The following is a 15,948-nucleotide window of genomic DNA, read 5'->3' on the forward strand; positions in this document are numbered from 1 at the left end:
CTTGTTAATCTCTTTGAATTAATCATGGCTATATGGTTTTAGATCTCAAGTTTTGGTATAGATCTAACAGCAAGGTAATACTGAAAATAGATCATAATAGAGATGAATTCAATAGTTTAGAGGAGAAGATATAAGACCAAAAATAATTCAGGAAGTAGAGGAAAATAATTAATTTGATGGTTTGACTAAGCGCCTAAACAAAATCTCCCATATTAGCTCAGCAAACACAGAGACAAAATCTTTAATTTCTAGACCAAAATCAGAGAACATATTATTCTTCGACCAACCACCCTCCCTTGCCCTTTACAATTCATTAAATGCCAGGCAATCCCACATGGGGCTGTTAGCCCCAAAGCTAGCCGTTCACCTCCCCTTCCCCCTTCATCACACCAGCATCAATTACATATAAACAAACACATTTCTCCACTATATATATAAAGTTTACGAACTTGCACATGTCCACATTACGCCCTGCCGACAATTTTAATGGAGACCTACAGTACTAAATGCTCCCTCGCCAAGCTCATGATCATGGATCCGAACATTGGCACTGACAACTTGATCCATCGCCGCGACGCGAATAACGCAGCGTCAACTAGAGGCCCGCAAGTCGTTCTCCGGGGCCGAGTCTGGCCGCGGAGGCGCGACCGCGGCGTCTCCGGCGTGCGCGTCCGATGGCCGCAGAAATGCCGCAGTTTATGCAGGCGCATGCGTTCCGGTGCGCGAGGAAAGCCTACGACGGGCTCGACAAGTTCAGCTCGAGGAAAATCGCCCATGACGTTAAAAAGGTTAGTTAGGGTGTCGTTAATTTATGACGATCGCGTAGTTAGTTAATAGAGTTTAAGGATTCTGATGGACTATTATTATTATTTTTATTTTTGTCTGCAGGAATTTGATAAGGTTTATGGGCCGGCGTGGCATTGCATCGTGGGGATGAGCTTCGGGTCATTTGTGACGCACTCGAGAGGGTGTTTTGTTTATTTTTCAATGGAGAAGGTGATTGTCATGTTGTTTAAAACAGGGGTCAGAACGAAAAATTCTTGATCAAATAAAGTTTTACTTTGGAGCAATATATTAAAGCTAAATACGCTGCGCACCTTCTTTAAATTCTTTGCGAGTTTCGCTTAAAGTTAAAACACACTTTGTAACGGAGAGTTGCAATTGGTTTTCTCAAAAAGGGTGCTACTTTACATCTAGTGTAACACATGATCAGTTAATTAACTTGGCTTATAAAAGTCTTTATATAGCGGTCACCGGTCATAGAGCGTACGAGAATGAAAAAGATTGGACTAAACGCAATGAACGGTTGAGATTGATGTAATATTGGACTATTATGCTATGAAGGTTTTCTATGGAAAAGGCCAACTAGCACTTAAAAACGTTATATATAGTTCCTCAACACTTTAGTAATTTATATATCTTCAATTTTTGAAAATCAACACTTTAGTAATTTCTGATATGCAAGCGTATGCTAGGTTTTTCTTCACAATATTCCCATGTGACATTCAAATGCTAGTTTCAGATCTTTTTAACCCTTAACCTAAGTTGAGTTTACTATTAGACCTATCCGAATTCAATTTTAACTCTATTTTAATCCTATTTAAAAATAGATTTTGGATAAGTTGAACATTACATTCAACAAACATTTAATAGTTAAAAGTTCTAAACATTAACATGCGAGCACCACATGAAATATTCAAACATATATTCTCATGTTTTTTTTTTTGAGAAAAAGGATGGATTACCAACATAGTAATCCAGCCAGCTAAATTAAACAAAATTGGTTGTTACAAAAAAGTATTCATCCCCAACCAAGAATGAATACCCTAGATTATCAGAGTTTTATAGTCAGCTTCACCCAAACTCTTCACCCCCTAGCAATTGATAACAAAATATTAAAAACTGTATCAAAAGATCAACAAATGTACATTTTTTCATATTTAGACCACAAAAGCAGATCTCTTTCTTCAGCTTAGTCTTCATTCCAGCAGATCAATCACCCCCCAGCTGTGGAAACTGAAGAAATTCCAGCAACAGAAGCAACAGCAGCAGCTTTTTTCCTCCTCCTCTCTTGTAGTCTAGCTGCACGATCTGTTATCTGAGAACCTATCCAAAATTTTGCAAAAGTCAAAATTTTGTTCAAAAGTTCTAATGATCTCCTTTTCTTATTTGAAAAAATTCTATCATTTCTTTCCTACCAAATACACCAAATAAGAGAACAAAGAATCACATCTCTCTCTATGTTCTCACTATCATACTTCTCATCACTCCATTTCTTCCAAATATCTTTTAAGGAAGATAACTTGAAATCTTTCCTGATATTCAATTTAAATTGGACAGATCTCCAAATAGAGTAAACAAACTCACAATTAACAAAAAGATGAAAGTGATTTTCCTCCTCCTTGGAACAAAAACAACACAGCACGTCCATGTGAACACCCTTCTTTACTAAATTCTTTTTCGTGTTTAAACCACTTCTCAAAGCCAACCAGACCAGAAATTTTACTTTTAGAGGAACAGAAAGCTTCCAAAGATTTAAGCAATCATACCTTGAGCGTCCATCAATAAGAAAATGATAATATGATTTAACAGTAAACTTGTCTTTTGCTTCCCAAATCCACTTTCTCTTATCCTCCTTGTGAACAAAATTAATAAGCATAATACTGTTCAACATATCATAATATTGAAAAACCAGATTTCCTGTCAGCTGTTTTTGAAATTTAATATCCCAAATCCAATCATTATTTAGTTTTTTCCTCAAACTGGTAATAGTAGCATAAGGGAATGATGCAATGTTATAAAGAGAAGGAAACATAGAAGCCAGAGTATTTGCACATGTCCATTTATCAAGCCAATAAAGAGTATTATTTCCATTCCCCACATCTACACTAGTACTGCATAAAAAGCTATCAACATTAATAAAAATATTCCTCCAGAAATAAGATAGGGATCTTTTGTCAGAACAAAAATAATCTGACCAGTTTTTATTTTCAAAATACTTGTAGAAACTTATTTTTTTCCATAGATCCATCTTATCATCAAACCATTTCCAAATCCATTTTCCCAACAAGGCTTTATTCATAGTTCTCAAATTTATGATACCCAAGCCACCTAGCTTTTTGGGTCTGCAAATCTCTTCTCATTTAACCAAATTAGATGAATTTTTGTATTCCAAAGAACCAGTCCATAAAAATCTTCTCCTCATCATATCAATTCTATCAATAAGCCACCCTGGAAATAAGAAAAAAGACATCCAAAATATTGGCATAGAGGAAAGAACTGCATTAACAAGCACTAATCTTCCTCCCCTTGATAAAGATTTTCCTTTCCATAAGGACAATCTTCTTTCAAACTTATCAATAATAGGAGATCAATCCTCTTTTTTAATTTTCCAGGCCTCAAAGGAACCCCAAGATATGTGATAGGAAAACTACCACTTTTACAATTTAACATGCCAGCCAGATTATGCTGCAAGATCTCATTATCTTCAAGAGCAATGAGCAAACTCTTGTTAAAGTTTATTTTTAATCCAGATGCTAATTCAAAACAGTATAAGATCAGTTTCAAAACTGTCAGCTGCTCTCTTTTGTTTTTACAGAAAACTGAAGTATCATCAGCATATTGAAGGCAGCAAACCTTCTGGGACATATTAATAGGACCCAAACCTTCTATAAGAGATGCTTCAGCTGCTAAATTCAACATATTGGTAAAAGCATCAGCTGCCAAAACAAACAAAAGAGGAGATAAAGGATCACCTTGTCTAACTCCTCTTTTAGACATAATCCAACTACCAATTTTCCCATTTGTGTTAATGGCTGACATACCTCCTTTTAGGCATACATTCACCCAATTTATCCATTTACTTCCAAATTTTTTTGCCTTCAAAACATCCAAAAGAAAGTTCCAGTCTAGCATATCATAAGCTTTCACAAAATCTAACTTTAAAAGTATACCTCCTTTTCTATTATTTTGAAAACAATCATTAATAATTTCCTGAGCAGCAGCTACACCATCAATCAGAAATCTGTTTTTTATAAAACCTGACTGAACAGGATCAATAAGAAGTTCCAGCTTGGGATTCAATCTGTTAGTCAACACTTTTGTAATTATTTTGTAAACCACATTAAGTAAACTGATAGGTTTGTAATCATTAACTGTTGTGGCTTCATTCTTTTTTGGAATAAGAACAATATGAGCATAATTGAGTCTATTTATTTCCAATTTTCCTTCATAAAATTCTTCAAACAATCTCATAATATCAACTTTCACAGTCTCCCAAAATTCCTGAAAGAAGATAGCCGAAAAACCATCAGGACCAGGAGATTTATCATCTTTCATATCAAATATAGCTTTATGCACTTCATCCTCAGAAAAAGGATTTTCAATATCTCTAGAGTCCCAATCCACTAAAGGAAAGATTTTATTCCAATCAAGTTGACATCTATAAGTCTCTTTTTGCCCAAAAATTTGTCTATAATGATTAGTAAAAGCATGAGCTATACCATCTTCAGAACTAACCTCCATCTCATTAATGAAGATAGAGGCAATCAAGTTGTTTCTTTTTCTACCATTAGCAATTTTATGAAAATATGCAGTATTGTTGTCACCTTCTTTTAGCCAATGTGCCTTAGATCTTTGTTTCCACATTTGTTCTTCCTGAAATATATTCTCATGTTTGCCTAGCAGGAAATATTAAAGTGACAATTTTAAAAACTTCATATAGAAAAACTAGTTTCTTGATGAATTTATGGAAGCATACATGAACCATGTGCTAATTATATGCATGTGAGCTAGCCAATGAGGCTGTTAAGAGAATCATGGGGAAGAACTCATGAGAACGTACAATGCAAGTTTAGTCAAAAAAATGAAACCTAAGAAAAACATCATATATATTACAGAGTTTCTCGCACAAGGATCTGATTAGAGCTATCCCTTTAGAAATAAGACGGTTTACACCATGACAGAAGATCTAAAATTCTCAAGTAACACTCCGACCACTTGTGAATTATATAAATTACCCAAAATTTTTGGAAGTTTTCTGATAAAACCGCAATTGGTTACACATCTACAATGCCAAATTCGATCCTTTCTGAGAAATGAAGTGAGACTGCCAAAACTTTTCACATAGTGATAGGACCAGCGCTCTTTTACTCGCTCGTGTAAAATTGAAGACGGAGCATTAAAAAAACAGAGACTATTCACCTTATCTTTCCGCATTTTCTTTTTGTTGCCAATGTCTTGCATCCATGAGTTCAGATATGAATTTGATTTACCAAAAGTTTATCGGATCACATATTAAACACACAAATCAGATGATTATGATTAACATTTGAGCTCACGATTCAAGTAAGATTACTATTTCAGCCAATTTGGTTCTAAATATGCTGGTCTAGTTTATATTTTGCTCTTGGGCTTTGCAACCTAAACCTTGTCTTTTCTGGCGCTCGAGTTTGTTAATTTGGCAACTCTCTCGCTAACCAAATTGGAGTAACTAATCAGATTATAAGGGGGTGTTTGACAATCTAAAAGTGAATTTAAAATATACAAGTTATTTTTTTTGTAAAATGACTTTTACATCCATGTCAGCACGCAAGTGAAATACAGTGTTTGTTTGAAAAATTAAATTATTATCGAAAGTGCAATGTGAAGATGACGTTGCAAAATAAGATTAATTAGAAATATAATTAAAATCATTTAATTAAATTAGTTACTTTTTGGTCACTTTCATGTGACTTCACTACTTTTTTAGGGGAAATCAAAATTGCGTTAAATCATATGTGACAATTTTCTTGCATCTCACTTTCATAACCACTTACATGAAAACAAACACCTTAATTGTTAAATGAAAGCAACTTTCTCACTTTCATCTTTCACTTACATACAAACAAACACCCCCTAAGAGCTGAAACTCTAACTTGTAAAATTTGCCTCAAGATTCCACAAGCTCTTTGAGTTCAAAATTTTGCCTCTAAATCAGTTTAGTTCTGGATGAGCGGAATTTTTTTTTTTTTTTGGAAATTAAACTGGTTTAGGTCAAAACCGATTTAACGGGACTCGGAAAATCGGCCGTTCAAAGTTTGACCGCCAACATTCCACACGAATACAGTTGGCTTGGCTATTGGAAATATCATTCAAACCCCAATTTGTGTTAGCATACATGTAGCCAAACAAACAAGGATCAGTAGGTGGCACATGAAATCTTGTGGAAATGTTGGGATGATTTCCGCCTAGCTACAATATTTAGCTGGCCACGGAGTGGCCCAGTGTTTGATCACATTGGTCGGCAGAGGCCTGTTTTATTTCACAATTGGAGGTCAAAGAGGGACCATGGTCTGTTCGTCACATGTTAACTTCGTTACACTTACACCTCTCTATTTTCAACGATCCTATATAGGGGACCCACAAAAATTGTGAGTCCGAGTCTAATTAGTGGAGAATCTTCTACTAATCACAAGGTTTACGTAAATTAAAAAGTTGTTTTCTTCCCTTTAAAACCCAATCAATTTTGTTTTGCTTTCCTTATTCTAGTATTATCAATAATTACATATTAGTCCCTACAATCTTCAAAACTTCACATTAGTCCCTCCAATCTTCAAAGCTTCACATTAGTCCCTCAAATCCTATAGGGCCTTGCAAAAATGGTCATTCACGTGTCAAATCTAATGGTTATAGGCAAAATGGTCATTTTACCCTCTCTATAATGTTCTTCAACCCATTTCTTGATAGCTTTCAACCCAATACCCGATTAAAATAAATCCGACCTGAGCTATTCTCTAATAGTTAGCAAAAAAAATCCAACCCAAAGGTGATCTTATTTTGGGTTAGGATTTAATTCAACTATGATTAGGTTTTAACTGAAATACTAATAGAGAGGGATATGCAATTTTTGAAAAGACAAGGGACTAGTATGTTATTCCCAATATTTGAGGGACTAATATGCAATTTTAAGATTTAAGGGAGTAATATGCAATTTCTAAGATGCAAATATTGAAGATTTAAGAGAATAATACCTTAAAAAAAACCTTCTGTTGTTATTCTAGTAACATTATTTTACCTTTATCAATTAGTAATAAGGCATCATTAAAACTTTTAAAGGGCAATTTGGTTACTGATTACTAAAGCAACATCCAGTTAAGTAGGGGTGTCCTTTCAGGCCCAAGGCCCGGAAAACCAGGACAAACCGGGTTCCGGCCCCGGGTCAGGGCCGCATCGTTGGCTCCTGTACCGACCGTAAAAATGGTCGGGCCAAGGTATCTGGGTCGGGCCGGGTCGGCCGGGGTCAAACGGTCACATAAGTGATCGTTTCTCAGCTAATGTCGGGCCAGCCGTAACGGCCATAAATGGTCATTTTTGACCTTTTGAACGTTTTGCCCCCAAAACTGTCAAAAAAGGTAAAAGATTGATGGTATTATGGTCATTTGTTTAAGGGGGCTGCCTCTATAAATAGATGAGGTTTCACTTGTTTTTCTGATCCAAAACACATCTACTTCTCTCAAATACTCTCTAATACTCTTTTATACTCTTTTATACTCTCTTATACTCTCTAATAATCACTTTAGATCTCTAATTATTCAATCAAATTGCTTCATCATCTGATTATGAAGCAAAAAAACCAACTCCCGAAATGAGTCCTCCTACTATAGGAGGTACAGCTACTCCTCCTACTCCTACCGATGTTGATCCTGAATCTAGTGACGACGATTCTACTACACAAAGAGCTCCTCAAAGACTGAAATCCGATGCATGGAATTTTTTCTAGAAGATAGACGTCACCAAGGATGAACATAGTAGGCTTCTCACCCAGAAGGCTAAGTGTGCATTGTGCGACCATATTTTTCAAGCTCATCATAAGAGCAACACCAACCACCTAAAACACCATTTAGATAAACACAACAAAGATTAGACTCCTCAAGGTGATATTCGACAATCTATGCTCTCCCAATCCTCATCTTATGATAGTCTCGGTAGTTGAAATTATGACGCAACCCAAGCCAAGAAATTCGTCATTAGGTTTATCATTCTTAAAAATCTTCCTTTTAAATTAGTAGAAGATGATGAATTTGAAGATTTACTTACAAATGGTTTTTACCCCGCATTTAAAAAAATTTCTCGTCAAACTTGTCAACGTGATATTTTAAAATATTATCAAGAGAAACAAGGAAAAATAATTTCTTCTTTTCAAAGTTTAAACTGTAAATTTTCTTTAACTTCTGATATTTGGACATCTAAAGCACAAATTGGTTATTTATGTATCACAACACACTAGATTGATGAAAATTGGTAAATGTTTAAAAGAGTTATTTCTTTTATTGCATTTGAAGAGTCACATACTGGTATTAATGTTACAAATTTAATAATTGAAGAGCTTTTAAAATTAGAATTATGAGAAAGAATATTTTCTCTTTCACTAGATAATGTAAGTAATAATAATATAGTTGTTGATTTTATCAAAATATCTTAGTCATTGCCATATCATGGTGATCTTTTTCATATTAGATGTATGTGTCATATTTTAAATTTAATTGTTCAAAGTGTATTTGGTGAAATTAAACCCATGATAGAAAATATTAGGTCAGTAACTTATGCTCATAATGCTTCTGAACAAAGAATTAGAAGATAAAAATAATTCTATAAAAGAAAAAAATATAAAACCCAGACTAAATCCAAAAGATGTTGACCATATGTGGAATTTTACCTATGCAATGTTAAGTGTAGCAATAGAATATATTATAAATGATTTATTGTTTTTTATAATTCTAGTTCTAGCTTTGGTAGCATGTATGGAATAATTGAAAATGAATGGACAGTTATAAGTAATTTAAAAGAGATGTTATAAGTTTTTTATAATGCTACAATGTTATTATCTTGTTATTATTATCCAACCATTACTTTAGCTGCTTTACAAATTTTAAATATTCAAATTTTTTTTAATAAATATCATATGGATGATTATTTTGGAAATATAATTTTTCAAATGAAAAGTAAATTTAATAAATATTTTATGTCTATTCCTGTTATTTTTAGTTTGAGAGTTCTTATTGATCTGTGTTTGAAGGATATTGGCCTTCGAAGTTTGTTAAATTCATTGTATGGTAATATGATTATAGACATTGATGATGGTTAAACCATTACTGCTACTACTCATTATAATACTATTAGAAATTATTTTCAAAGATTATATGATGAGTATTCAGCTAAATGTGGTTACACATCAGTCTACAGCTTCTGCTTCTACGAGCTCAAGTCAGGGCAAAAGTGTAAGTTTTGATAGGTATGTAATGGTAGCTGAGCTAACTGGTGGATCTGGACTTGGATCATCAGCGTAGGTTTCTAAAATTGATCAATATTTAATTGCATCTTTAGTTAAATATCAAAATAATAATTTAGATATTTTACAATGGTGGAAAGTATATGGAACAGTTTCATATCCTATACTTTCCATCATAATTCGTGACAAACTAACAGTGTAGGTTTCCATGGTAGCTTCAGAATCCATCTTCAGCACAGCCGGATGTTTGATCGACGATCACAAGACATCGTTAGATCCGTATACTGTACAGACGGTGTTGTGCTTACAAGATTTGTGGAGGTACGAGAAGAGAACACAATGTATCGATCGGATGGCTAGTATAGAAGATAAATTTGAAGAGTTGGGACTAGCAGATAGATATAAAGAGTAAACAATATTCATCAAATTGTAATTTTTATTTCTTAGTTGAAAATTTATAATAAATTATTTTAAAAACAGTTACAAATGATAGTGATTTATGTGAGTAGGTGCGAACCTAGTTGGGATATACTCATCTATTGTGATGCGACGAATTCCAAAACAAATTTATAATTATAAATAATTTACTGATTATTAATAAAGAAGTTATTTTTATTATTTTAATTTTAATAATTTTTTGTATTTGTAATTTATGTAATTCCTAGTGATTAATAATATCATTATTTTTATTAAAATTTTGTGTAAATTTTTGTTGAAAATTGAAAGGAAAAAAAAAACTTAAAAATTTTTGAAAAAAAACCCAGCCCGGGCTAACTGGGCTCCGGAATTGCCCGACCGGGTCGGGCAGGCCCGTTCGGACACCCTACAGTCAAGTGTATTCGTTGATGGCTGGTATTTGATTCCTGTTCTAATATCCATTTAGCATATAAAATTGCCACGTAGGTTACTCAACGTTTAGCTGGATTTGTTGTCCTACTGAAATTTGGCATATAAAAGTCTCCGCAGCATAGATTTATTTAGATTGCTCTACAGGGGCGAATCTATGTATATGAACTTGGGGGGCAAGTGCACTCATAATAACATGAAAAATTGCATTTATAACCTTCTAAGCATATATTTGCACCTTAATTCTTACTTGTACAAGCACTAGGAAAAATAACATGGTGAGATGAAATTCCTATCATGAGATAGCCTACTATTACAACCTATCTGATATGATGAAAAATAACATGGTGAGATGAAATTCCTATCATGAGATAGCCTACTATTACAACCTATCTGATATGATGATCGGCACCGTCCATCGTGATTTGCACTTATCATGTATATATAGAAAAAATTATATTGTTTTAAAATTTATAATTATTATTTTAGTTATATGAAAAAGGATGACAATTAAGCTATCTGAAAATCAATATATTAAACTAGTTTGAATTTTATTCTAGAAAACTTCAAAATACGTGAAAATTTCAATATATATGTGTGTATATTCATTCTCGTTTCTCTACGATTTTTTTTTCTAAATTCAGCACAATATATAACTATAAATAGGGCTTCGCCATGATTCTTTTCTAAACATATTGCTTACCATTAATCTTGGAGCTTGTCCTTGGGTTTTTATGTAGTGTGCCCCTAGGGCACATGTTAAGAAACATTAAACTATACAATTGCCTCCATTATTATAAATATATGCGTAAAACTTATTGCTTTAAGTTTGTACGCATTTCTATGATAATAAAAGTAACAAGACATCGTTTTATATTTCTTAAAATATCCCCTAAGGGCACAAATAGAAATACCATATTCGAATACTTCAAATTAATTAAAATTAGTGTATGTATACTAGACATTACATGTGAGACTATAGACTTTTATTGTGCTTGAACTTTTTAACAAGCCTGTCCAAAGACTGCAGTTCCTCTAATAGTGTGCATTATCTTTGTTAATCATTCATGAGATTTAGCACCGATTGCACCATTAACTGTATTCAGCACATAATTAATAAGAAAAATTCATCAAGAACCCAAAATATGGGACCAATAGAGGGGACAAGTGAGGTGTCCCCCTCCTATTGGATAATGAGTTGGTCATTATTAATGATAGCCAACTCATTATCCAATAGGAGGGGAACACCTCACTTGTCCCCTCTATTGGTCCCATATTTTGGGTCCCTGTAGCAAAGCTCAATTAATAATCCAATATGAGTCATAACCCACTTAATTAGATATTAATGGAAGTACAAAGATACTATTACAGGTTTGCAAACAATCTCCGAAAGTTGATGCAAAGTCCCGGAGGCATATTTGGTCGTAGCCAGCCTGGTTACAGGTTTGCTGATGATTGGAGAAGAAAGAATATAATTAGTTAAACAGAGTCTTTAATTATTTACAATATTATGAGTCCCAAATTAACAACGATAAAAAATAAAAGGAACATATCGAGGCATCTACCCTGAAACAAATTGTTATTTTACATTTCAATTTCAGATGCGGAAAACCTTAACAAAGTCTATCATAAAAGTTTAGCTAGGTCTTTACAATAAATAAAACTTTAACTCAAAATATTTGATCAATTGTTTTACTTTTTTTCCTCTCTCTCTCTCTCCTCATGTTGTTAGGATCTAGATGTCCCCAGGAGGCATCAAATAAAGGCATATAAATAAATGCAGTGAAAAAGATAAGAAATGAACAACCACAAGCACAAAACATAAATTTTTATAATTGTTATTTTGCTAGCTAGGTGTAGAGACATAGTAGTTGCGTATGCACTTCCGATGGAGAGTGTGGATGAGATGGTTCCTACTACATTCAGAGAGGCTAAGCAGAGTTCAGAAGCTGATTTTTGGTAGGAAGCGATGCAGGAGGAGATGAAGTCTCTTCATAAGAACGACATATGAGAGCTTGTTGAGCTTCCAAAGGGACGGAAGACTATTGGTTGTAAATGAGTGTATACGAAGAAGGAAGGCATTGAAGGCACTCCCGTGAGGTTCAAAGGTAGGTTGGTAGCGAAGGGTTATGTACAGGAAGAAGGCATTGACTACAATGTGATCTTCTCTCCGGTGGTGAAGCACTCTTCGATTAGGATCTCACTAGCTTTGGTGGTACATTATGGTTTGGAATTGGATCAATTGGATGTGAAAACAATATTTCTTCATGGAGATCTTGATGAAAAAATCTATATGATTCAGCCATTGGAGCTTCGAGCTGCAGGAAAGGAGAAATTAGTTTGTAGGCTAAAGAAATCGCTATACGGATTGAAGCAATCTCCGCGACAGTGGCATAAACGATTCAATAGGTTTATGATCGGTCATTCGTACATTAGGAGCCAGTTTGATCCTTGTGTGCATTATCGCAAGTTGCAAGGAAATACGTACATCTATTTGTTGCTTTATGTTGATGACATGTTGGTTGCTTTTATTTTCAGATTCGTTATAGATGAGTTGAAGGTACAGCTTTCGAAAGAGTTCGAGATGAAGGATTTGGGTGAAGCGAAACACATTTTGGGGATGAAGATCGATAGAAATAAAGATAAAGACAGAAATTTTTTGACACGGATGGATTATTTGAATAAAGTTCCACAACGATTTAATTTTAGCATAGAGACTAAGCCAGTTAGTGTATCTTTGGGAACCCATTTGAAGCTTTCACCCGGCCTTTCACCAAAGATAGTTGAAGAAAGAGAGTTAATGTCGAAGACTCCATATGCAAGCACAGTGGGAAGTTTGATGTACGACATGATTTGTACGAGGTCAGATTTGTCACAGACAGTGAGCATGGTTTCGAGATACATGCACAATCCGGGTCCGGATCATTGGGATGTCATGAGATGAATTTTGATGTACATTCGAGGTACACTCAACGTTGATTTGGTTTTTGAGTGGGACACTAGCGGTGGATAGCTATGTATTGGATACGTAGATTTAGACTACGCTGGAGATTTGGATAAACGCTGATCGACGACGTGGCATGTGTTCACTTTGACCCGTGTGCCAGTATGTTGGAGATGCACCTTGCAGTCTACAGTGGCTTTGTCGACGACAGAGGCATAGTATATGTCGATTACAGAGGCTATTAAGGAGGCGATTTGGCTTCAAAGACTTTTGGTGGATCTTGGTGTTTCACAGCAATCCGTCACCATTTATTGTGATAGCATGAGTGCTATTTATTTGGTGAAGAATCAGGTTTTTCATGCATAGACGAAGCACATTGATGTTTGTTATCACTTCGTTCGGGATGTTCTTGAAGATGGGGATGTGGAGCTTATTTAGATTCACACAAAAGATAATCTAATGGATATGCTCACGATGGTGGTTCCGAGCAATAAGTTCGATGATTGTAGAAACTTATTGCAAATTCGTAATTGTTGAGGTCTTTCGAGACCATTTGGATGAACTACGAGAGACTTGATCCCTTAGGAGAGGGGGTACGTAGGAAACCACATTGGTGTAGTCGGATTTGACGAGACGACGCATTGGTGCTCATGTTGGTGTCGGCTCAGTTTTGGGAACACTTCGCCGAGGTGGAGAATTGTCGAAAACGGTGTCGAATTGTTCAAAGTGTTGAAAAAACATGAAAATTCAGCAGCCTGGGTGTGGTGCGTGCCACAACCAGGTGTGAAAGAATCTGCCCTGTTGTTAGGGGTATGGTGCGTGCCACACCCACGTGTGGCAGACTCGTTTTCAGAGTCCCACCCTATTTTGGATTAGGTTTGTTATAAATAGAAATACACGTTTCTAGGGTTATTAGAGAGAGTTTGAACAAAGAATTTGGGTTCTTTTGAGCACTTTGAGAGAGGGATTATTGTGAGAGAGTGAGAGATCATTGGTTGGGTTATTTTGAGAGTTGTTTGAGAGATTGTAATCCGTTGATTCTCCTCCATATAGTGAAATCTCCACATCCTTTCCCTGTGGACGTAGGCAATTGCCGAACCATGTGTATCTCTGTGTTTATGTGATTTTGACCGTTAATTTGGTGGATTGCCCTCGTGTTTGGTTTTGGTTCTTCTCTCATCGCTCGCCGACTCGTTTGGTTTGCGAGCACGCTTCTGCACAACGTGCAACAAGTTAATGCAGTGCTTAAAAAAATAAGGAGTAGTGTTTTGCACGGGGTGCACACTAGTGTGTGTGTGTGATATATATATATATATATATATATATATATATATATATTATATTATATATATATATATTATATATATATATATATATATATATATTATATATATATAATAAAGGGAAAGTTTGCTGCTTTAAGTTCAAGTTTGAACAAAGACTTCAACATGGTATACTCCTGACACGGAAGGTCAATCACTCCATTACACCAAGACATCAAAATGTTGATGGTCTAATTAGAGTACGGAAATTGAAAACAAATCTCAGTCTAACTCTTTTGTCTTTCCCCCCTCTAATATTTTGTCAAAAGAAAGTAGAATTTTCGGTTAAATGTTTGATGGATTGAGTGGCAGATTCTATATGCGTCATGTTAGAAATTCAGTATGCCAAATTGCTAACGAGCGACCAACGAAGTTCTCTGGGTGTGCAGTAATCCACTAAATTTAAGTCAAGTCTCATAACAATGTCAATCTTTTCACATGTTTTTTCTTATTAACCTTTTTCAATGTGGGATTATACTCATCCACGAATTTTTTAATAATCACCATTTTTACTCATAACAATGTCAATTTTTTAATAATCACCATTTTTACTTCAGGGTATTGGGATGTAATTAATCATTTTTGTCTTTTTTTTAAAAAAAAAATAACAACTTATTAATGAACATACACTTTTCTCTCTCTTGTAGTGTAAGGATAGGGTTGGAGAGAATAGTTTAGCTAGCATTATTCATTAATTAGGTTTTGATCTTAGTTTTACATTTAAGCCCTCTACTCTTTCTTAACCTCCTCAGTACGACAATGCCCTCACACATGACAATGCCCTCACACATGAAATCGCAGCGCACGCAACCAAACTTAAGGATGACTGCGCCTTTCTCTATATTAAAAATTTGAATTTAGAACTACTAGATTTTCGTGACAACTCATTAGTGAATAGAAATAGTGTTAGAATAACATTTAACCAAGTTATATATATATATATAGTACTCTGGCTGATATAATTTACATTTTTCATGGTAGGCGAGCATCGTCAAAGTTACAAACCTAACTAAACAAAAGAAACAACAGCATCAATAAATACCTCAGCCGCCTTCGCCGGCACCTTGATAATTTCATTCATAATCAAATCCTCATCAGTGCAATGATAAGGATATAAAGATATTGTATGAACATGAAAATGTGGTGATAAGAATGAGAGGGACAAACAAAGAAAGAAAATTAAATAAAATCCAACAGAAACAAAACATGTGGTTGGTGGTACGCTCACATATTTCCACCACCACCACGCTAGCTAATCAATACCAGGCAGCTCCCATCATTCTCCTATTATGACATTTATCACCTTATCTTATTTTATTACTTCCTCCAATAATCACATCTATATTACTAACAAACTTAATTCCCAATGGGCGATTTTTCACATAATACAAAATTCAAGAGAGCTTCAATATTCTTTTAAAAAGGAAAAAAGAAAAGAGAAAAACAAAGAACAAATTAAAAGAAAATGAGAGCAACACTCAATGAGAATAATATTATTGAAAATCTATAAATTGTTCCTCCCTCTTTTTCAGTTAAGAAGAGAATTAAGCATCCTTGTACGAGAATGT

The 15,948-nt window shown here is 34.6% G+C and overlaps 1 protein-coding gene across 1 annotated transcript; it reads left to right on the forward strand.

The window, feature by feature from the left end:
- On the forward strand, positions 650-1,142 carry LOC109822144 (dynein light chain, cytoplasmic-like). The gene is made up of 2 exons (XM_020388306.1): positions 650-788; positions 889-1,142. Exons 1-2 carry the CDS (start codon positions 675-677, stop codon positions 1,042-1,044), a joined length of 270 nt encoding a protein of 89 aa, XP_020243895.1. The 5' UTR covers positions 650-674; the 3' UTR covers positions 1,045-1,142.

This window comes from Asparagus officinalis, chromosome 8, assembly GCF_001876935.1.
Source record: "Asparagus officinalis chromosome 8, Aspof.V1, whole genome shotgun sequence".
Lineage (NCBI taxonomy): Eukaryota > Viridiplantae > Streptophyta > Magnoliopsida > Asparagales > Asparagaceae > Asparagus > Asparagus officinalis.

Bases quoted from the DNA above. Each gene is read 5' to 3' on its own strand.
- LOC109822144 (XM_020388306.1), top strand. From the start codon at position 675: ATGGCCGCAGAAATGCCGCAGTTTATGCAGGCGCATGCGTTCCGGTGC. The intron at 789-888 runs GTTAGTTAGGGT...TTTTGTCTGCAG, and splicing joins TCGCCCATGACGTTAAAAAG to GAATTTGATAAGGTTTATGG.